Source organism: Carassius carassius, chromosome 32 (assembly GCF_963082965.1).
Source record: "Carassius carassius chromosome 32, fCarCar2.1, whole genome shotgun sequence".
NCBI lineage: Eukaryota > Metazoa > Chordata > Actinopteri > Cypriniformes > Cyprinidae > Carassius > Carassius carassius.
The window spans coordinates 7,310,583-7,335,906 of NC_081786.1; the positions used below are offsets into that span (position 1 = coordinate 7,310,583).

The 25,324-nt window shown below is 35.7% G+C and overlaps 1 protein-coding gene across 1 annotated transcript in view; it reads left to right on the forward strand.

Moving 5' to 3' along the window:
• The first annotated feature begins 10,741 nt into the window (after nucleotides 1-10,741).
• kif13ba (kinesin family member 13Ba) overlaps nucleotides 10,742-25,324 on the forward strand; it is a 39,290-nt gene continuing 24,707 nt past the window's right edge. Inside the window, exons 1-3 of the mRNA XM_059520094.1 lie at nucleotides 10,742-11,924; nucleotides 15,968-16,052; nucleotides 25,270-25,285. Of these exons, the coding sequence (XP_059376077.1) occupies nucleotides 11,855-11,924; nucleotides 15,968-16,052; nucleotides 25,270-25,285 (171 nt within the window). The 5' untranslated portion in view covers nucleotides 10,742-11,854. The remainder of the gene's footprint in view (nucleotides 11,925-15,967; nucleotides 16,053-25,269; nucleotides 25,286-25,324) is intronic.

Below are 25,324 nucleotides of genomic sequence, written 5' to 3' on the forward strand. Positions count from 1 at the left end.
AAATAAATAAAAGAACATCATACAAGCCTTGTGACAAAAAAAAAAAGAAAAGAAAATTGTGTAAACTTTTTGGGGGAAGCAAAGAATTATGTCTGCATAAGGAATCCCTCTCTTCTCAGAAACATGCAAAACTTTAATGAGACTATTCAGATAAAATTCATGTGAGTGGCTAACCTGTGATCCGAGAGGCAGTCTATTAACTGGCTTACTAAACACAGTAATGATGGACAGCTGGCGAAGGTCAGGGTGCTGCCTCCAAATTGAGAGAGAGCAAATGGAAAGGAATACAAAAATAACATGCTTATCAGTGTAAAAACAAGTGAAAATGTAGAAAATGCATTTTTAGAATAATTGCAATGATGTCAATCAAAATCAGTGCATGGATTTGCAAAACATGCTAAGCAAAACTAATAGACAAGGGTCTATATATATATAAAAAAGAAATAGGGTGTTTAAAATTAAAAAGCATGTAATTTTATTGAAAACTAAATGTGATCTTCTGATTAAAATTATGAAATTATAAGGGCAGCTAAAGCGGCAAAATGCCCCCTTCGGACCATATATATTAGATTAAATTACCTCAAATTTGAGGTACCTCATTAATAAGGACTGGCTTTGGAGTGCATAGTGTCAAACAGTGTTTAGACGAGAGCTGTGAATGTGTTAATTGATCTTTAGTGTTTTGGATAAATAAAAAGAATCAAAAGAGCGTTGAACCTCAGGTTTGGTACTTACTAGGAAGTACGCAATTTGATCAAACAGTCAAATTTTCAAAGCTATCCGGATATGCATCTTCAAAGCTTCTGACTTTTTTTGTAAGAGGAGAGCAATTTATTTACCTGTTGTTAACCATAGTGACTTCACGGGAGTTGTTAAAGCAAGGACCTGTCTGTGTGTGGTAGAGTAGACTGTCATTGAGGTGCTGGGGAGAGACAGGGGAGCTAATTGGGGTCAAAAACATTTCTGCTGGCAACACAGATGGCAGCCGTCTGGGGCCTGTGAGACTCAAACATCATTGCTATTGTGGCCTTGAATTATACTTCTCTAAAAGCATTCTACCTCAAGGACTAGCAATTTTTTTTAATGTCTTACTGAATTAAATTGGTTCATTTTTAAATATTTTATTGAGTAGCTTTCCCTACAAAACAAAGTGTCCATCAGATTGGTATAAGGGGGCTCAACTGTACAAATTTATATATTATATTTTCTAAGATTTTATTTTCTTTAACCTTGAACCTAGCTTAACTCTCACATATTGTCATTAAGATATTATTTAGCATGTTTATTAAGATGTTGTCCTTATGGAGACTGGTTTCCACAGTGTAGGTGATTTCAAGTTTAATGATCCTACTGGGGAAAAAAGGTTTTTACAATGTTGGGAACTTTTGTTGGATTTAATTAAGTTCTGGGGACAGTTTTGTCCCCAGACTATAGGTATGTTAACACCCAGGTGCACATCTCTCTTTTTGAAAAAGTAGTTTCTTGCTAATAATGTGACTTTCATAGCTATGCTAGTGTGTTCTTGTAATTTAACCTTCAGGTGTGCATACATTTGAATCCCAAAATAAATTTGTGACTTTTACAAGTGCTGTGTGTGTGACAGTGAAGGTTCAGTCACATGCTCATAGACGTCACTAACAGATCACAGTGTTTTCTCTCCTGCTGTGCTGCTCTGACTGTGCACGACTGACAAGCGCCATGCAGTCTGAACTCTAGCAATGTGAGCTTCCCGGAATTCATTTTTAACACTCACATAAACTTATTTGGCTTGGTTTTTATAGATAATGCTTTCAAAAACACCCCCCTCCCCTAACAAAAAAGGCATGGGAATGTAATCAGTTGTACATTCGGAAATGTAAAATCAATGTATAGTATTTATGTGGTAAATGTCTCTTTAAAAACATCTTTGGAAATTGTGTTATTAATAATTGTGTGTGTGTGTGTGTGTGTGTATTTAAAGAAATAGTTCACTCCAAAATTTTAAAATAGCTTAAAATGTACTCACCCTCAGGCCACCTGAGAGGTAGTTGAGTTTGTTTCTTCGTGGAAAAATATTTGGAGAAAATTAGCATTACATCATTTGCTCACCAATGGGTTCTCGGCAGTGAATGGGTGCCGTCAGAATGAGAGTCCAAACAGCTGATAAAAACATCACAATAATCCAGTCTAGCAATTCATGTCTTGAAATGCAAAAAGCTGGGTGTAAGTAAGCAACAAATCCATCATTAAGGCATTTTTACGTTCTGGCTAAAATATCATAATCTGTAATAACACTTCCTCCATTGAAAAAGTCCAAAAAAAACTCTGTTGTCTTCTCGCATTAAAATCCACTGGCATATTTGACGAACATGCTTAAATGTGCATATTTCTCTTCTGGTTCAGATGAGTCAGTATTTTCATTAGAGAAAGCAATATTATGGATAGAAGCTGTTGTTCAAAGTTAAAAACATTGTGATGGATTTGTTTCTTACAAACATGCAGCTTTGTGCTTTACAAGACGTTAACTAATGGACGGGAGTCATGTGGATAATTTGTGGATAATTGTAATGTTATTAACAGCTATTTGAACTCTCATTCTGACATCACCCATTTACTGCAGAGGGTCCTTTTGTGAGCAAGTGATGTAATACTGAATTTCTCCAAATCCGATGAAGAACCAAACATTTGGATAACCTAAGGGTAAGTAAAATTTTCTTTTTTATTATCTTGTCATTATAGTTTCTCTTCAGTGGGCCAGCAGGAGCTGAAAGATACAGACAGATCCAAAGTTTCCTGTCCCTTTCTGTGACGCACATGATGGGAGTCAAATCAATGAGATGAGCTGAATCAATGAGATGTCAATGACGTCTTATCATTGCCTGTTGCAGCTTGATGATGATCTCACAGCTGCAAGTAGAGGACATTCTGGGTATTATTGATATTTTCTATCAATCATTACTCTCACAATATCTTTTAGTTCATTAGAAGAATACAATTCAGAGCTAATGCGAAGAGTTTTTGGTGTTCCTTTCTGACTTTTTAAGGGCAAATTCAGTAGGTTTTAAACAATCTGTGTCCAATTATTGTGAACAATTATTCACTTGGCTCTCACACACTTTGGCTTCCTCATTGCTAGAAGTGAGATTGATGGAGTGTGCAAACTGGCAAACGCTTAATGGGATTTCTTTATCACTGCAGTGATTCACAAGAAAGGCAGTTTGAGGTTTGAACTCGGCCGATGGAGAGAGCTGCCCTATTGCTCCGTGCACCTGGTCAAGGGGAGATACTCCTGATAAACTGCTGAAGGGAAGGCAGTGAGTTGGCTTTGTTTCAAGCCCAAGAGAAAAGTGAATTTCCAGACTACTCTCAACAGACATGCAGCTATTATGGGCTTAGATACTGCACCTGCTTTTGGGTAATTCTCAGGAAACTGCCATATGTGCTTTGTGTCCCATGACTTACAATGATATAATTAAGACGACACTAAACTTGGGCAAGTTTTTAATAGATTTAGTTTGTAATGGAGAAATTAACAGATATTTAAATGTTGATAAATAATAATAAAAAACACTCCTTGAATTACTTTTCTGAATTTACATGAATTTACATTCATTGTATATGTGTATTTTTTAAATTTATTTAATCTTTTAATTTTCAGAATTTGTTTTCTGACATTATTCCCCTTTAAACACAATAGTATAGATTTTTCTTTCTTGGTTGAAACAGTCTATTATTATTCAACCTCAAAACATTTAGAATGTTTGGCAAAAGATGTGTTTGGAAAAATACATGTTAAATGGAACATTTTGATTCACTTAGTTCAAATGACATGAATTCCAAACTTACTGTATGGGTTCAGATATCCACGGGAAGAGTGAATTTATTAAAAAATTCTGGTTAATATGCAAAACTAGCTGTTGACTGTAGGTTTGCTAGTAAACCAACTCTTGTAATAAGCCAAATATCAAACCACACCATAACCTCTCCATCACCTCTTTCAATATCGCCAGAATATGAAAAGGACCCAGAGGGCTACTCGCTGATTTTAGTATAGCTTACATCACCCACAATCTAATTCGAGTCATTTTGCATATGGTAAAGCCCCAGATGAGGTTCTTTGTCATAGGCAATGATCCCTCCCCATAAACACGCTCAATTCATTTGACTTGACAGAGTCCTTCATAATGTGAAACAATATTCTGCCACAGGACTCATTAGAAAGGACCATAAAAACACAGCAATACACCTGCACCACTGAGAGCTTCATATGTACGCCATCACTAATGCAGTGGCTGTGTTCTAAAATGCATGAAAAACAAACCATAGTTTTTCATTTAATAATGAAATAGTGATGGATAATGTGATCAACACATTAAAGTCGAAGTATGTAAAGAATCGGATTTGTAAAATTGCAAATGCATAACAGATAAATGGGTTAACCAAAGAAATGTCTGGGTTATATATGACCAAAAACCAAAAAAAGGCTATATATATATATATATATATATATATATATATATATATATATATATATATATATATATATATATATATTATATATATATATATATATATATATATATAATAATATAATATATATATAATAATATAATATATATATATATATATATATATATATATATATATATATATATATATATATATATATATATAATAAATTATTATTTATATATATATATAATAAATGATTATTTATATATATATATATATATATATATATATATATATATTAATTATATATAATTATTAATTATACTCGACATTGGTCATAAAAGTGATGCCATTAAACACATATTAAATATACTTTCTTTATGTTGTTTATATATTAAATCGAATCTTAAAGTATATTTAAAAACTTTCATGTTAGATGGGATTAATCGTAATTATACATATCATATATATATATATAAAAAAAATTTTATCATTATTTTTTTTTTATTTAGATTTTGTGATGATGTGATACAGAGATTTCTTGATGTTTTGTGTGAGATTCATCCATATGGCTAATCATGCATCAACTAGTAATTTATACACTCTTAGGGCATCTTTACACTTGGCAGGTTTGGTTCGATTAAAAAGAACAGCTGTTCATTTGAATAAGCAGAAACATCTGAACCTTGGTGTGCACAAAACAAGTGAACCAAGAACCCCTGAAAAAGTTGGCTTTTTCTGACAAACCCTGAAATGCTTTTTTACATTTTTTTTTTTAAAGATCTCTGGTGCAGATTGACTGAAAAATGAACACAGCTCATAAAAACTGCCCAATAATTTTGCGACCTCATCTTTATGCCGTTTTCTTTGTATTTTTGGAATCTGTGTTAAAAATGATCAAGTGAATGCTAAGCGAACCAAAACTAAATGTATTGTAATGTAATATGCTTTTAGTTCAAGACCAAAACAACAAAGAAACTGAACAAGTGTCAACAGGACTGTAAAAATAATGCTTCCACAATTGTTCATAGAAGAACATTTTTGGTTCCCCAAAGAACCTTTCAACGAACAGTTCTTGAAAGATATTTTTTTTTTCTTAGTGTAAAGGTCATAATCTAAAAAACCCTTTCCACTGTTTTATGTAACAGAAAGATTCTATCCATGTTCAAGGTTTTTCATAGATGTCAATAAAGAACTTATTTTTAAGAGCATATATGTTTATGGAAACACCTTTGGGACCAATTCTCTATTAGTTGCTTATTAGCATGCATATTACTAGCATATTGTCTGTATATTAGTTTATTATCACATATCACTGACTTATTTTGTATTATCATATTTTAGATCCTTTGATCTTAAACCTAAATGTAACAACTACCCTAACTATTAATAAGCAGCAAATTGGGATTTTATCTAGGCAAAAGTCATAGTTAATCAGTAGTTTATAGTGAGAATTGGTCCCAAAACTAAAGTGTGACCATATGTGTATATACATATGTGTATATACATATATATGGGGAAGTCGTGGTCTAATGGTTAGAGAGTCGGACTCCCAATCGAAAGGTTGTGAGTTCGAGTCCCGGGCCAGCAGGAATTGTGGGTGGGGGGAGTGCATGTACAGTTCTCTCTCCACCTTCAATACCACGACTTAGGTGCCCTTGAGCAAGGCATCGAACCCCCAACTGCTCCCCGGGCGCCGCAGCATAAATGGCTGCCCACTGCTCCGGGTGTGTGCTCACAGTGTGTGTTCACTGCTCTGTGTGTGTGCATTTCGGATGGGTTAAATGCAGAGCACAAATTCTGAGTATGGGTCACCATACTTGGCTGAATGTCACTTCACTTTTTTTTATATGAATATAACTAATATCTATCTATATATATATTGAAGTGATCTCCTTGACATTGATGTTTCTTTTGTTTTTTAGGTTATAATGTGACCACACAAAATAAAGGGCAGAGAAAGACTTTACAGAAGACAAAGCTGAGAAATGACACCCAGTAATGGTTGCTCACCTCCGATTTTCCGGAAACCCATTTCCAAACTACTAATCCCGCTCTCGCACAGTATGAGTCATCTACCACACGGAGCTGCACAGCCTCAACTGCATTCTCTACAGGCCAAGAAGGGCAGCAGATTGCATTTAATTTTGAATTTCTTTCTGGAAAAACTGCTGATGTATATTTCCACCTCTTTGCCTCTGCTTTCACCTTCCCAGGCTTATGATTCATGCTTCCTGTGATTCCAGGCCTGGTTTTTGCATGCCAAAAAAGGTACAGCGTTAATTATATTTATGTCAATAGCACAAACAGTCACATTTAGAAATAATCATTAAAGTGTGAAAAGTAATTAAACTCTAATTTGAGAGCATGTGCTCTTGTCGTCAGATGCTCTGTGTTAGATCTTCTCCTCTCTGTAATGTTGTAGACAGGACCATTCATAAGACAGCACCTCTAAACTTGGGAACAGTTAATTGATTACCCATGCCACCTTCCCCCTCTGAGCCTTCTCAGTAAAGATAAGTGTCGTCCCTGAAATCGAACCCTCTGCCTGCCACGCTTTGGTCTGATTAGCTGCCGGAACAATTATCTTAATCGTGTCATCTTAACGAACCCCCACGATAAGCCGCCTTGGGGCCAGTAATCCAGAAGACCTTCGCCTACACGGAATACAGTCCCTTATCGCCCCTCCTAATAAAGATGAATTAAGTTGAGGAAAAGACATAATGTTCCCATTGTGGGTGTTTACGCATGTTTGTTAGTGACAGTTGTTGGTTTATCTAATCAAGATGCTGGGAGTCAAATCACCATCATTGCCGAGCAGTATTTAATGTGTGGAAAAACAATGTTAGGAAAACAAGTTGAGTAATGTTGAGTGAATAGCTCGCTTGCGATGTGCAAAAAAACACCATAATTTACATTTTCTAATTAAAATGTGTTTCTTGTCCATGCAAATCTAGCCACTATGATGGCTGCATTTATTTGATCAAAAATACAGTAAAACAGTATTACTGTGAAATATAATCACCTATAATAAATACATGCCTTGTATTTTAATATATTTTAAGATTAATTTACTTAATTTGCAATTAAGCTCTGTTACATGTTACATGATCCTACAGGAATTAAAGGAAACGTATTATTATTGTAATCATTATTATTATAGAATTATTATAGTGTAATTTATGTAATGTAATGTATATTTAGTAGTCCCTATTAATTTTTTTTGTAATAGTTTCAATTAATTTTGTATATTTTGTTTTTAATTCAGTTAAATTTATTTAGTAATTTAGTTTTATTTTTAGGCTTTATTTATTATTTTTTATAAATTTTATTAGCCTTTCTAATAGTTTTTTTATTTAGTCTTTTATTTTTTATAGTTGTTATTTTATATTTGTATTGTTTTATTATTATTTTTTATTATTTTTTATTATTTTTTATCTGTTTTAGTCATTTTAGTACATCAAATTAAACAAAGTAAAAAATGAGAAATGTTGTTTTGACAGCTAGCTGAAAAGTTCTTTACTAATATTTTATTTTCTGTTAAAGGTGATTTTTTAAGGTTTTAGTCATAGTTAACTATAATAACCCTTGTCTGAATGCTGCAGAAAAGTAATAGCACAGCTCTTGTTAACAAAAAAGCCACGTAATTTGAGATTTCAAATGAGGAAGATTTGTGTGCCAAAGTTTAATACTTGCCTGAAGCGCACACATAAGTATCAAAAAGCAATTGTTTTTGCAACATAAGCTCAGAGTTTGCAATATGAATGAAAGGGCCTCTATAACATGGCATTAGTGTGAATTGTATTCTATGGAGAGCAACTGTTAGAAGAGAACCTTGCTAAACAAGTGAATCTTCTATTAGCTGTTAGTTAGAGTCTCATAGTTAGCACATCTGTTTTAAGGACAAGGTACTGGAACTGTATCACCTCCGTTGAGTAGTGACATTTGTTACCACCACATACAGTTTATTTCTCAAATTACGATTAGGGGTTTGCTTAACCTTACACAACAAACAAACATTCACCCATAGTAATGCAATGGAAATGAGCTCACTGAAGTGGATGTGGTTTACTGATCTAATAGTATCTTCAGGTTTGAAGGAGGCGAAAGCATAACAGTGGGGTGGAGGAGGCCTGCGTGGTGGGATTCAAAGCAGATGCCCTTTCCCCTGGAAGGCCCCTCCTCTCGGAGCCACACAGATCACAGGAGTTCCCTCTCAGGCCCCGTCAGACCCCTCACGCTCTAACATTTACAGTAAATTACCAAGCTTCAAAGTGCACTGTATGTACCCGGACTGAAATGATTAAGCTATAGATCCTGAAAAAAAAAACAAGGCAAAAAAAACCCAGAATTCAATTTCTGTGTGGAATTTTGCTTACATTGTGATTAATGGATGTGATTTATTTGGTAAGCCAATCTAAATCTAATTTAGACTTTAATAGGGTCTTTCCCAATAATTGCACAATTGCACAACTCCAAATAAATGATACAATCAGCAAACGTCAAATTGTATTCACATTTCTGCCCTTATTACCATAGACAGCTATATTAATTGTGTTGGGTTTTCTCCATATTGTGACTCTTTGTTCTTGAGCAGACATGTTTTCACTGTAATACTGATACATGAACATGTGCGTACATCTTTTTTCCTTCTACTTGAAGAACAAATTAAACTTTCCCTAAAGTACAGGCACTCCTTCATCTGCAATTATTGTTCCTATTTTCAACCTTTATGTATTGGGTGGAGCATGACATTTCAGAAACAGACGACTTACTCATGTAAGTGCAGTGAGTGTTATTGTACAAGAAAAGTGACTCAGCTTCAAGCAAATTTGGTTACAAATCTTGATCAAACTTTTTTTTATGGCGCTTTTTGACAGTATAATAATTCTGATTGCTTTTCAGCTCAAATACAAACGACTTTATTTTTAAGGGAATCATAATTTTAGAATTAAGTTAATGTTATAACGTAAAAATGTATCGTTATCCCTTTGGTCTCATGAAAATACATTTGGGTGGTTTTATTTGAGAGTTCAGCATCCTCTAGTGGGATATCACAGTATTACACTATTAGTATTAAAGTATTAAACAGTATTAAACTCTGCGACGACAAATTATTAGCTCGAATACATTTAACTTAAGATCTAGATTATCGAAAAGCCTCATCTGTTGGTATCTGACTTACAAATACCGTCTCTCTAAGATCTCTATGCACTAATTTGAATAACCAGTAAATACAAAACAGAGCTAACACAGATAAATCGTAACCTCATAGTGATCATCATCGACCACACCACACACACTTATTTCTTTATTTCTTTATTTATTATTTCTTTAGTTTTTTCCTCTTTCTTTCTTTCTTTCTTTCTTTCTTTCTTTCTTTCCCTTTATTATTATTATTATTATTCTTTATTTATTGTAATCTATTTCTTTAGGCTAATTATTGTTCTGTTTCTGGTTTGTGCTATGGATTTGATATCGTTTAATGCTATTTTTAACTACTATTATTCTTTCTACTGCTGTTTTAATATTTATACGTTCAACTGAAAGTCTTTTTACTTAAAACATAAGAAAAAAATACACCTGAATAATTACACTGACAAAAATTAGTTTTAAAAACTATATATATATATAATGTAAAGTAACGTTGTAGACGATTTATTTGCATGGAACGCGTGGTTTATTGTGGTAAATATGACCAGCAGGTGTCGCACAACATTGAACAAATAAAAATTAGACCGTTAAACGGGGTTCAAGAAAATTTACATAATGTAAATCGCTGCCATTTATTTGCGCTATCAGTATTTAACCTCGTTAAAATAAGTGATATTAAAGAACCATCTCTCTTTCCAAAGCTATATCGCCCTGAGTTTGTGTTTGCATTCGGAACATCCAACTTTATATGGATAGGATATAAAAATGTCTTTTAACGATGAAAAAGGTGGACTTAAACGGGAAAACTACCGAAATGTATCTGACCTCACCACAATGGCATGAACTTCCTCACACAATCAGCTCTGCCTCATCGGAGGTTGAAAGGCTGTTCCAGGACATCAGCTGAACACAAATGGATTGAAATATACATGTAATTAAAAAAGCTTATAGTACGACTACTGCAATAATAATAATAATATTATTTGTTATTATTGTTGTTGTTACATGACTGGTGATTTGATTATCAATTATTATTATTAATAATAATAACATTAATGATAATTATTGATGAATGTATGAAATCACTTATTTAATCATTTTGTGTTGTTATTTTTGAGGACTTTTACTTTTAAAGATGAACTTCCGCTGGGCGTCATAGATCACCGTTAACATCACTGGCTTCACGCTGCTCAGTCATGGAATAAAGCGGCCGCTTATTTCGACCGTAACATCCACGCTGGAGTCCTTAAATCAGTCCAGACTTCATTTTCCCGGATTCGCTAACTCTATAGAAGACGCGTGTCTCGTCTCCATCATATTGGATATTAACCCAGAAGATTTGCCGAGCTGGATGGGAATGTAGAGCAGCACCATTGTTTTAATCAGCTCGTGAAGTTGGACCCAGCCTGAAAAAAAAATAATTCAACAAATAACGTTACCCAACAGAAGCGGTGCGATCTTCTATCATTTCAACAATTCGTGATCAGATTTCGGAAATAACTGCCAGAGTAGGATGTTTAGGATTTTTCTCAGTCGTTGACATTTACATTAATGGTATTTCTTTCCATTTTGTTCATGTAAAAGTGCTGCATTGACAGATCAGCCTAACTTCTAGTAGCGTTAGTCCTGTGCATTGCGACCATTGTCTTATTTTTTTAAATATATATTTGTGAATAAACATTATACATATCTGCCTGCATTGCACTTTACCCATATAAACACGAAAAAACCTCCATTGAAATATTTTTGCAGTGTTTCCCTGATTTAAAACACCTGCAGGGGTATATTTGTTTTTTAAATGCAAAACCCTCTTCAAGTAAAATGCGGTAGTTAGACTGTCACAGCCAGGCATGAATTATTTAAACCCTGTTTGCTTATTAGTTACTCGGTTTCCTGCTGGACAAAAGTCTTGACATTTGCAGTTTGACCCAGTGTGAGTGTGACCGGGATCCAGGAGGGAGTTGGCTTTGCTCTCGACTCTTGTTTTTGATCCAACTAAATCTCCAGCTGTAAAGACATTCCGCTAAACTTTGCTTTTACATTATTTAAAGCGACCATGTCTTTACTGTGTCGTTCAAAACGCAGAAAAACAGCCCAGTAAGGACGATGCTGGGCATTTTTGGACACGACACGCTTCAAATATCACAATTTATCCGGGACTACGGTGACAGGCATATCTAGATGAGTTTTATTTTATGAACTCGTAGCTGTCAGGAAGCATTTTGGTCGTTTTATAACACGTCTTCTCGTGGATATATCGACATACATCATGGGTGACGCTAATTTGAACGACTCCAACGTGAAGGTGGCGGTTCGAGTCCGGCCAATGAACCGGAGAGGTGAGTCGAGTTTCAGTTCTGTCACTTGATATGACAGGTCACATGTAGGCTGTAGTTCAAGACCCAGTGTAGTGCTTTCCTGTGGTCCTCAGAAGATGTCTAGCTAGCCAGCACACTAAGTTTTGTGACACGGCCATTTAAAGGCGTCATATGATGCGATTTCAAATTTTCCTTTCTCTATGGAGTGTTACAAGCTCTTGGTACATAAAGAAGATATGTAAAGTTGCAAAGACTAAAGTCTAAAAAAAAGATTCTTTATAAAAGTTAAGACTCGTCCACACCCCCCCCAAAACGGCTCGTTCTAACACGCCCCCACATCTCTAAGTCACTATGTGGGAAGATTTGCACAACGCTGCCCAGATGTACATGCAAAGAAAGAATATATATATTTTTTTTCTTATTGTAGTATTGTTGTTGCCGCTGCCACCATGTCATATAGACTCTGTGTTTCATTGTGAAAGCGAAACTACTTTGTTTGGCCATCCAAAAGAGGACATGACTAGAAATCATGTTTATATCACATTTATAATGGGGTTTATGTCTTGTCGCTCTAGCCAGACAGGACATCACAATATGTTAAGGGCATAACATTTCCGTCACACGCTTGAGGTATTTGGCCAATCACAGTGCACTGGATAGCTGGCCAATCAGAACACACCTCGCTTTTCAGAACGATGAGATTTGTAAAAATCTATGTGTTTCAGAAAGCGGGGCAGAAACAATGATGTACAGTATGTGGAAAATAATGTGTTTTTTGAACCTTAAACACATTTCAATACACCAAATGAGGTTCTTTTTATCAGCATCATATGACCCCTTTAATCTGATCAGTAATGGGGTTTGACAAAGTTCTGAGAAAGTCCATTTGATCAGGCCATGCCAGCTGGATTCTCTATATAACGATGCGTGTTGGGTCACATGACCAGATTGAGTTAATAGAAAATATTTAAAAAAAAAAAAAAAGCAGAGAAAAATATTGTCAACTCTGATATGTTAAATGTATGATTGCAATATGAAAAATGCCACAATAAAAAGTATATATATATATAAAAAAAAGAGTATGATTATGAGAAAATATGATTCTATCTATCTATCTATCTATCTATCTATCTATCTATCTATCTATCTATCTATCTATCCAAGACTTTATTTATATTTAGGTCAGATGTCGTGAACTTTTTAATTCAACTTTAATATATTTGGTGAAGTTCATTAACAATATGAAAAGTGCAAAATATGTATACGTAATCAAACATATAGCATTTATAAAATGATTGGTTGAGATAAATTATAACATTACACAGCTTAAAGTTGCCGGCAGCTACACATTTCCAGGTTTTCTATGACCACAGAATCTCTTTATATTTGATACATGCTAGATCTTTCTCTCTTTCCATCCATCTGTCTGTCTATCCATAGGACACCCCATTAATGTCATAGATAGTTTAAATAAATATCCTTTTTTTCTATTCACCTTTTCTTTTTCTCCAAGATTATTAGCCTGATTACTTGCATGTCTTTCAAATGATAGCATGACATTAAAGCGGGTCTTGCCATGGGAGAACATGTGTCTTGGTAAAGCCACCGAAGCGTGAAATATTTGCTGCATTGTAGTGATGCGGTCACGTGTCCGACTGGAGCGTAACATTCGGTCACAAGACTCCAGCACCGATGGTGTGCTGACAGCCTGTGTGAGCTTTCTGAGTCACATAACACTTCCCAGTCTCCGTTTGTAATGCTGGAATTCTGACCTTCAGTATTGTATTGTTCCAGTTCCCAAGACTTTTCAGACGTTATTCAGAACTTGAATTTGAAAGCCTCTAAATGACACTAAACTTTCTGTTTTACTTGCGCTGTCTCTCTCTGTCTCTCTCTCTTTTTATTTTGGACAAAGGCAGGAAGGGAGTCTGAATGGACTATTTGCCAGCGTTGCATAACCGAACATGTTCCCATGGCCAAAAATGTGTTTGTATTCCTCTAAGAAAATGTTCATATTAAATCCTAAGACTATGTAAAGATAATTTCACAAAAACTTTTTGGTGGATAAAGGGAGGTTTAAATAGTTAATGATTTACCGGTTTAGTTTGAGTACACCAGTTGCCTCATTCGCTTCTCACATGGCCTGAAGAATACAGTTACAGTTTCATGTAACTAACTAAACCGTGCATTGCTTTATAGTTTTACTTCCATAAACTTATGGCAAATAATTATAGAAATTAGCTTCAGGGCATTGTCACTGCCTTTGTTCACTGTAGATAAATAGTCACTTGGTCTTTATGTTATTGTGTTCAGGATTCTGTCAATCTTTCCACTTCATCACTGTTGCCAAGATTACATGTGCTTATCGCTCTCACCTGGGTGACATAATGCAGGAAATTCCGATTTTTGGACTGGCTAGCTGTGGTAAAGCCAGAGGGGTCTCCTTATTGGACTTTGGCCACCAATGCTGGGAGGAAACCAGTTGTTTCCTGCTTTAACAGGAAGTTGTTGCAGCTAGTGTGGCTTCGGATTGCATCTTTTCCAAGGATTTCTGAGTCAGCTGCAGATGCTTTCCATTTCCCTGTTGTTGTCAGTAGGAGAGTTTGTTAGTTTCAAACATGCTTTGGCCTGCTGTTGGACTGGGTATGTTAGTATCACGCCGTTCCCTTTGTTTGTCAGCAGTCAACAGTGCATCACATAAACTTTCAGCTGACCGAACTACAAGACTTTATTTGGAATCCATTTATTGGACCGGAAGCTGCTTTTTCAACAGGCTTGCTGCTGACATAGTGTTTGAAGGAATGCTGTTGCAGGTTCTTCCCGCTGTTGCTATCAGAGCTGAAGGCTCTGGCCAAGCTGAGACCTGAGCCAATCCCAGGGTTCAACATTAAGGATGGCCCGATGGCATGTGGCCAATGTTAAGAGAGTTTCGTGCCAGTTCATGGAAGTGTCACTTGATCTATATAGCCAGTGCTCTGTTGTCACTGGATCTTGTGTTCATTGACCATGTTTCTGTGTTTTTATGTCTTGCAGCCTAAACTAAACTTAAACTAAACTTTTTCTGAGAGTTATAAAAGGATCTTAATTTACTTCCCATGTCAAATATCTATATTTTTTTTTTTTGTGTGTGTACATTTAAAATTTTATTTATTATTTCTAATTATTTTCAAGTAATTACAAATTAAACAAATATTGTTTATTTAAATAATTGTATTTGCCAGCCAGTGTTATTCTCTAAATTTAATCAAATTATTCCAATGTTTTAAATTGAATAATGCAATGCAAAAACGAAACCAAATCCACCGACAGGCATATGCCACATTTGATCAATCTGGTCAATTTTGCAAAATAATCAGAGACCGATCATTCACTATTCTTACTTCTTATATGACTACATTCCAAATTAATACATAATTGGACATGAAATATTGATTTTGCTTTAAATTATTTTCACATTTGAGAACTTATGATCTGTTGAGTTTATTGCACTTTCACATTAACACTGTCACACTGTAACAATCATTTAGGAAAAAGTTGGTTAAATAATTAATTGATTAAAAAGGATATTGATAAGATTGCCAGATGGCATCTGACGTGTATACAATCATTGCTTTAGAATCACAGATTTTTTTTGCTAATGTGGTTAACAGTCTGTCAAGTGAGGTTATAATTGGTTTTGCTCTGAACTCTTTCCATATCTGTGAGAATAGTGGTGGGTGATTTCAGGAACACTCTCTGTGTCAGAATGCTGGTTTGGTTTCAGTCCTCGAGCAGCATCTCCTGCTGTGAAATAAACCCCTGCTATTGATTTTAGCCTTTTGTTCTGCATAATCAGGATGACTGGGAACTCAGTAGTTCATAGGATTCTTATTATATACATTTAAGTGGCAGAGATGGGACGAACATATTTGGAGTAGCAGTTCCATAGGATGCTTCATCTGATCAGTTTAGTGGCGTTTTATCCATATTTCTTTTATATTTTAACAGCTTCTTTTTGAGGTGATTTCATGCAAAATTTCTATTTTTTGGTTCTTAAATTGCCTCAATGTGTTTTTTCCCTACAGAAAAGGACCTGAACACAAAATGTGTTGTGGAAATGGAGGGGAATCAAACATATCTGTACCCGGCAAACCTAGGAAAAGATTCCAGGTAAGTCAAATTGGACAATCTGACATACTATATTAAGACTTTTATTCAGCAAGGATGCATTCAATTGTCTGTTTCAAATAAATGCTGTCCCCTTGACATTTCTATTCATCAAAAAGTCCTGAAAAATGTATTTGTGTTATTGGTACAATATTAAGCAGCAACTGTTTTCACCAGTGATAATAAGAATTGTTTTTTGAGCACAAAATCAGAATATTAGAATGATTTCTGCTATCACAGGAATAAACAACATTATTAATTGTTTTCTACATTAATATTTTATATATAATAATGTTTTACAATATTGCCATTACAGCGTTTTTGAACAAATAAATGCCACCTTGTTTAACATAATTATTAAAAAACACAAAAAATCTTACTGACACTAAACTGCATGGTAGTTTAAATTGACCAACATTGTGATTTGTTCAGAATAGCTACTAGTAGTATGCAGAATACCCGGTGACCCACTACATTTGCATACTGCAGTGGTTACTGTATCCCCCAATGCTTTTCACTCAACTTGGCTTCCTTCTCCAGAGCAATAAAGCATTAGCAATAACTGCTGCTGTTTATAACATCTTTTTTCTTGACTCATTATTTGATTGTATTGAGTTATTACAAAAAAATTTGATTTAAAATAACCATTTCTTTCTCCAAGATGAAGAATCGAGGCATTTGAACTCTATTGATTTAAAAAAAAAAATATATATATATACAGCATGGTACTCTTTAAAATGTTACGACACATTATACCTATTGTTCCAAATTTTTTAAAACAGTAATATTTAATGTATACTAAGAGGTTTGTAGAGTTGTATGCTGTATCACAGAATTCCATTCCAAACAAGAGCAGCATTTGTTTCTCTTCCTCTGTCAATCAGATATTTCATGTTTTGGACCCTTCATGAGAACGGGTGCATCATTGTCGGTTTCGGTCGGTCGGCTCGTACAATGGGAGCTGAGGGAGAACAGGAATGTGGATGTGCAGTTTTTTTTTTAACGCAGCCTGCTGTTTGCTCCGTCCTGCCGTGTGTCGGGGCATAACTTTCCTCCGTCTTGACTTCCTCTCTTTTTCTCTGCCCTCCGTTGTCATGGAAACGCAGAAGGAGAGTTAACCCTAGGTCATCCATAGCTGAGGAGCTCTTGTGTCTGGAAAAAAGGGGAAAATAAAAGCTAGCTTTAGCATCTGTCGGCCATAAACATTTCCTCTGACTTTTATGGCGGGTAAACAAGAGAGCGCAATTATTTTTTCCCCTCTGCTTTTCTCTTGTGGTGCAGTGCAAACAAAGACAGAGGTTGAACAGGTTTTAAACTTGGAAGTGAATGGTCGAGCCGCCTGCTGCCTTCGCACAACAGACAGTTTAATTGCTGCGTTGAGTTCATGTGTCATGCCGCGCTCAGTCACCGGCCCTGTTAATGCCCCCTGCGATGCAGATGCCTCAAATGGCAAGGTTCACATGACCAAAATAGCCTTATTTATGCAGATTCTTGCTGGCATTTCGTATTAATTATGATCTGTCATGTGCTACAACACATTCCAGACCATTTTTTGTATGACGGCTACACATGCAATGTTTATATGTCCATGTATATTCATCTTTCAGTCCTTTGTGTGGTTGTACCGCTCTAAGCATGTCTAATGGCATCACATACTCAGCCTGAATGAATCTTAGTGCCTGTCCATTTGCTTTAATGAAAGAAAATGACATTTGAAAGGTTGTATGTTTGTAAGTAGCTCCTAGGGGTGTTTTGGACGGGTTGAGCATTGAACACACCCAAACATGAGCAGTATGTATTATTACCAAATGTTTGCATGTGCCTGGCAAATCAATGTATTTTTGACCCCTATTTATGAATTATGATAGAAATAGCATAAATATTATTTTAGAAAAATCTCTGTATTATTCATAAAGACCAATAATTGCTTGTCACTCCCCACTATTTCAGGATTATTAAGTGTTTTGTAGCTGTGCCCTTGAGTGTAAGGCGTGTGTTAGATTTAGTCAATTTAAGGAGTTGCCAGCACATCAAGACTACGACCATCCCACCTAAATGCACAAAAGAGTACTGGAGAGACAGGGTGTGTTTTTAGCAGACAGGAAATCTGCCAGACATACACTAGTCAGAATGAGTTCAGGTGTGTTGAAGACTCACAGGACTGCCACTCTGTGTATTAAAGTGTTTTTTTTTAAACATTTTTACATCTAGCTCTGTTAATGATTGCAGTGATGCGCAGAAGTTATAGTCACATTCTCAAAGAAACTTCTTCAAAAGCATTTTCAGATATCCTCTATCTTAAATGTCATGAATGCTTCTTGAATAGGCATAAGAGGTCGCTGAACAGTGCTCTCAGATGTTCAGATGCTCTTTAAGCAGGATGAATTCTGACTGTGAAAGTGATTCCAATTATATTGCTGTTCTTGTCATTATAGTTATAGATGTGGTGTTGATTCTGCTGTCATCATAGAATTAGAATGATTATTAAAACCTTATATAAGACAATAGTTGTAATGCAATAATAATTGCATTGATTATTTGTATTTATGCTTTCTGCCTAATTGACACCACATGCGTATGCACATGAATTTCTTAACCACGTTGAAGTGTTAATGAATTTGGAGTATTCTAAACGAGAAACCTTATGCCTGTGGTTAGTTATTTGCATAAAACACTCCCAAACCATCTCAGCAAGACCTTTCCTTTACAGTTTTTTGTCAATCACATATCAAACTCTCCAAAGACACACTCTCACCTGAGAGATGTACAGCAAGGTCCTCAAGCAATGCCAAGAGTACAGTTCTCAAAACTAGTTGAAACACAGTCACCTTTTAATGCAGATCAAGATTACACACTCTCATTAGCCAACTATGCATACGTGTATCTGTGGTGTTATTCAGAGAAATTGTGCAGCTCCAGCTGTAAAGCAGCTTTCCACTTTCAGTATGTGTATATATGATGAAATATGTTTATATATAATCTATATATTCTCTCTATAATCTTACAATGGCTAATGCCTACTTACCAACCTTTACATTTCAGCAAATCAGTGAAAATGACTGGATGAGCGTCACATAATGTTAATGAGCACTGCTGATTGAGTTTAATTGTGCACTTTTTGTTACACTGTTGTAATTTCCAGGAGATTGAGTCACAGTTGGGCTACTTTATCTTAGAAAAATCATTTCTGCATCATGTGGAAGACATGCCCTAGAGTGCCTCCTGTTGCCCTCGGTCTGCTCAAGAGCATTAAGTACAAGCATGAGGCCATGTCTATTGGTGCGCATACATTCATTAGGACATATTTAGTGGATCATAATTTAGGTCAAGGGTACAAGCTGCATATTTGCAAGCAACCGTAGCGGAATCACATTTTTTAAAATGACTTGACCTCAGAGCCCAAAAGCTGAAGGGGAATTCATATGGGTCTGAGTGCACGGTCAGGTTGTCTTTCTGACTAGCCCGTCATGCAAACGCCAACCACGAGGAGTTAGACAGCGTTGGCACAACCCCTCGGTCTCTGGCATACTGGCACTGACAGCTGTCACCGTATCGTACGTCACCAACCCATGAGAAAGCTGCAGTGGACCATAATCAAGGTTCATTCCTTCCTCCCCCTTGTTTTCAGACTTCAGCCCCTGCAAGAATGCAGACAAAGACATGGGGATTTACAGTCCTGGCCTCGAGTCGACAGACACTTAGCTTTGGAGTAGTCGATACACTCTTGAAGGAGAGATTTAAATGGTTCTCTGGTGGAAATGCTTTCCTCAAGCCTATTAGGAATATTAGGACAGTCTGATGAGGCATCGAGTGAATCCATTAACTAGCTCGAAATGAAATCGCAAGCATGTTTCTGGAATGCTCCCTGAGATTGCATGAAAGCCTAATTGAATGTAGTGGAATTAAATGTATGTTTGATGCCAGTCAAAGACAGATTGAGGCCAGTGGCTTGTTTGCTAGACTGCAGACTCGAATCAGCCATCACTTTTTAGCCTGTAAATGGAGGGTTTTCCCTCTGGTGGTGTCAATGTGGTTTTTATTTTCCGCCTGTGGTGCTTTGGTCTCGGTTTCATTTGTATACTATTATAGCACCAAGCCGGAGTGGTGATTGTTTGCAGCACCAATGGAGGGATACAGAGAGTGGGGGAAGGGACGATACTGTTGACACAGTCTTTCATAGCAGCCTCCTCCCCTATACACAGTTCCTTGGATAATAAATGTACAACTATTAAAAGTAGCGACCGTTTGTGATAAACTTGCTGTTATTGTGTGGCGAACAAAGTCTAATTTTTTTCTAAATTTTTTTTATACAAACTTTTTTAACATTATAAATGTATTCACTTTTGATTAAATAAATGTATCCTTGCTAAAAAAAAAAAAAAAAAAAAAGTTTTTTTTTTTTTTTTGTTAAAACCAAAAGTTTCGAATGGTAGAGTTTAAAAATAATTATTTGTTAGTATGTTAGTTGTTATTTTTTCTGTATTTAGCATGCTTGTCCAGCCCTAACTGGAGGATTTTTCCTGGTTTGGGGGAAGGGTCTTATGTGAGCTTGTCTTTGCTGCACGCTGCCAAACCGTCACTTTCTAAATTAGTGTTTTTGTGTGTGTGATTGCTAAAGAAAGTGAGAGTCTGCATCTTCCCCAGATGCTGAGGACTCTGCTCAGTCAGTGCTGCCTCATATCAGGAAGCCTCTGACTCACTCCCACAAAAACAATGTCGTAAAGCAATATACCGGATTACTAGCGAGGCTACTTGATGACATCATGAGAGAACCCGTGTGATTAACAGCACCGCAGCGCTGAGCCCAGTTCTAGCTAGAGTGTCTCTCAGCGATTGGTCTCACCTGTCACTGAGGCATTTTTTGGGTAATAACAACCACATGCCCCCGCCTCCTGTAGGGAAAACAGGCACAGGCATAGAGGCGCAGCATACGCATTTTTCATTTGTACAGTTGGCTCATGGATGATTCCGATTTGTGCAGATGTACAGGACCAGCCGTGTTAGGACAACACAAAGTGATGCATTGTGGGTTTAGTCCAGCAATGTTTGGAAATCAGACTGGGAACTTGGGAGCAGCTGCCAGCTTTCCTTAGGTTGTCATGGCTTCCGTCATTGGACAGTCACAAACATGAATCTAACAAAGAACCAATTATACTTTCTCCAATTATTTTATTTTTTTAATATGTTGTTTTAAATAGTTTTTATTTTAATTGTTGGTTTATGTTATTAATTTATTTTATTTAGCTAACTATGAAGTGATAAAGCATCCATTTCAATTTTGGAAACTTATACCTAAACACATTTTTATTTTATTTTTAATTGATTCCTTTTACTTAATGTAATTCTTTTATTTTTTTTTGTCAAATTACTGTATATTCTGCAATCAGAGTAGTATTATTCCAGCACAGAAATTATTACATAAAATTACATTTATGGTGACTATATTAATTTAAACCGATATATTTACACTAAATTAATAAAAAATCATCCATCTATCAAACAAACTAAGCGATTCACTGAAATGATTTAGATTCTCAGCCCAAAATAAATAAGAGAAGGCTGTTTAGCAGAGCATTTTTAATCAACATTGCATGAGCAAAAATGGCAACCATGTAGCTTTTTACTGGAATGAATATACAGTTGTGCTCAGAGCAATGGATAAGATTAGAAACATTGCTAAGTAGTGTTATTTGTTTGAAATGATTCATTTCAGTACTTTGTCCATTCCATCAGGGACAGTACATCATTGTATTTGTCATGTTGGTGAATCAGGTATGATAAAATGTGATCAGGGGTATAGTTAGTGTAGGCTTTGCCAGATAGTACAAGGTCAAAGTCACTAGGGCTTGTAACGAGTGTTTGGGAAAGGAGTTGCCGGAGGCGGGAGCTGCAAGCATGAGCAGTAGTCTGGGTGTAGCACACAAACCAGTGAACTCATTTGCCACTAAACACATACCTACTGAAAGCTACACCCTTGGCTGTGGAGGTTTGGTAGAGACCTCCTTCCCAAGAATTAGTAATCTGTCCTTTAGCTGTCTTGTAAAGCATGCGTTATGTTCCTATGATGCATGAAATTGATTTGTTTTTCTCTGAAGTATCTGTTATCTGTATCATGCAGTTTATGCCCTGCAGCAATGAATAACAAGGCTAGATTTTGAGAAACAGATAATATGGAGACAAGATCACTTTCTAAGAATATCCACACATTTATTTCAATGTCAGAATTGAGGGTCTATCACTCAGAAATGTTATTTTTAGTGTTACAGATATGCAGCTGTCTCCACAGCTTTCCGAATATCCACCATGTGTGTTTGTCCACCCTGTTTGCCAGACCTCCTCCAGGAACTCAAGATGAAGCTCATTCTGACACTTCCTTCAGGGGCCTACATCTCTCTCAGTTCTCAGTGTGGTGTGACGGGGGGATGTCATCATGCAACTTATTATACCACAAGTGTGGCATGGCCTGATTTTAAACGACAAGCTGAGCCCGGGGTCGTTGGAACTCAATCCAGGCATATTTTGCCCCAGCTTTCCATCCTACGCATGTTTGTTTGCTGGCTTTTTACGTACATTGCTGTCCATGCTTCAGTGATTTCCATAAGCTCTCATGGATGTAGATTTTCTAGATTGGGATCATAAAAAAGATCGCCATTGCTCAAGATGGTCATTATAAGTTTTTTGTTATGTGTGCAGAAGGCATGTATAAATTGGCAAGAATTCCACATCATAGATGTCCTTAGTTATGAGATCCTTAAAATTGACCCTGTTTACTTTTACACCCATTTTATATATAAAAATATACTGCCGATACTGCCACTTTCAGACGAGACTGATCCAAATCTAATATTCTGCATATACTTTTCTGTGTTATTGTTAAGTCCCACGAAAACCACACAAACATCAAGTTTTCGTGCACTAATCTTCTCTGCCGCGGCTGTCTGTCATCCTCCATTCAGCGTTTTAACTGCGCATGGCATTCAGTTACTACAATCAAGATGATAAAACTCTCTCCAAGATGATTTAATATTCCTAATATTATACTTGATCTGTAACTAAAGATAAATGGTTTTGCTTTATCGACTTTATCTAGCTGGAGTTTAGTTTCTAAATCGTGTTCATTTCTATCGTGTTAGATCACAACACTAGAGTAGAGAGTACTATGAATTGTTCTAGACCAGCACAATAACTGAGACTTAAAACTGATTAAAGAAAAGGCTCAATAAACTATCACACAGATTTAATGTACTATGCATCTGTCTCTTCCCTTTGTGCTCTGAACTTTTCTATGTGGAGCACTGCCTGCATGCTGTGATTCCGTGTTGCTTCAAGCATATCATTCTGCACATGGGATGCACATAAGCACTTTGTGCCACTCTGTATTAGGGCCTAATGTATCATAATACTTTTGCACAATGACAGATTATTAGTTAATTATTAACAGCCTTTCTTGGTCCTCTTATCTATCATATGTTGCTGCCTGATTACTGTGCTGTACATTTAAAAGAAATGTCTTGTAATTTTATAGTATGCCCTATATATTTATATATATAAACTTTTTTCATGAATGTATTTTACAATGTGTAACATTTTACCAGATTTAGCCCAACACTTATTCACTTTTAATTGTTCCCCACTAAATAATTTGTTTTCTTCACTAAACATTTAAATTTTACAAAATTATTGTGCACTCATGATTTTTCTAGACTAACTTTTGGTACTGAATTATCCACTAACCTAGTTTGTAATAGTATTTTTGTCATAGATTATGATTATATATTTATAAGAAAATTGTCTATATTTAGTAGATTGTGTATAACACACAAAAGAGTGATGATCAGTTCAACACACATTGAGGTATAGAAATTCTACACTGATTAATTTGAATTTTTACAACAGGCATATTTAATGGTTCAAAATAATCGTCTACTTCAAATGCAATAATCAATATTGGCCTCGACTCCTGAAAAACACAAATTGGTTACTCTTTATAATAATAATAAATATTAATATTTCATATATTAAATAATATATCAATAGCTCAGTGCTAAACAAAATGGTACAAACAAATATAAGGTAAAATACTTGGTAGATGTTTCATGTAAATAATGTTTCGCTTCAGTTCTGTTTGTTGTTTAGGCAGCTCATTATGGTTTAGAACAGGGCATTGCATTTTGCATTTGTTTTTTAATTACCCCGAGACCAACAACAGAATTGAATTAATTTGGCCTGGAAAGGCACAGTGCTCTCTGAGCGATTAGGATCCTTTAATACGCTCCCACAGTCTGTCAATAATGCTTATAGGCCTAGGTTATTGTGCTCACAGAGAGCTGTGCAAAGCCATTGAGGTGCCCTCTACAGATAACACAACTTTGAGACAGGGCTCCAAATGCATATTTACCCTGTAAACGGCAAGGCTTTCTCAGCGAGAGACAGTCTGTTTGTGTTCAGGTCCACTGAGCAAAGTACAACTGATGACATGGACTCACTCAGGATGTGTGATTGTGTGTAGAGGCCCTGGTTCCTGGTCCCGTTTGAGTTCGCTCATGGTGATGACGTGCTATTTTGGTCAGCTGAGAGTCAGTGGGTCCACATAATTTGCACAATTAGGGTTTATTTTTTTAATATTTTTTTTAAGCTTGTCTGAACTTCCTGGAATAATTAAAGCTCAGATACTTTCAAGGGAAAATGTACTGTAATATTATGCACAGACGGCCAAAATTGTGAATTTTTTTTACAAAATAACTATTTTCTATTTGAATATAATTCAAAATCACATTTATTTCTATGACAGCAAAGCTGAATTTAGCATATAAAAGTTATTTAAAATTTTAATGAGATTTTGCAGTACTACTGTGTTTACTGCATTTTCAAATAAATTCACACTAGGTGAACTTAACCCCCCCCCCCCCAAAATCTTAACTATTAAATTTTTTTTTTGGCTGCCAGTGTAAATATTATGCAACACATAAAACTCTGTTAACACCATGGCATTGAATCCTGGTATATCTACAGTGGTATTAATAATATTATCATAATATCACATCCAAAATAACACATGAACTTTGTTAGTTTATACAGAATCTTACTTGTCATCTTGTACTTCAGCGCAGCCACATTGAAATGTTGCATTCTTCTAAATTACATGCATATATGATTTGTTTGTAAACAAACTCTTTTTCTGTCTTTTCCCATATGCGCCCTCTCCTGGATCTTCTTGCAGCAGGAGTCAGCCAAAGGTATGACCCTCATTTCTGTCTAAAATTAAAATGCTTACA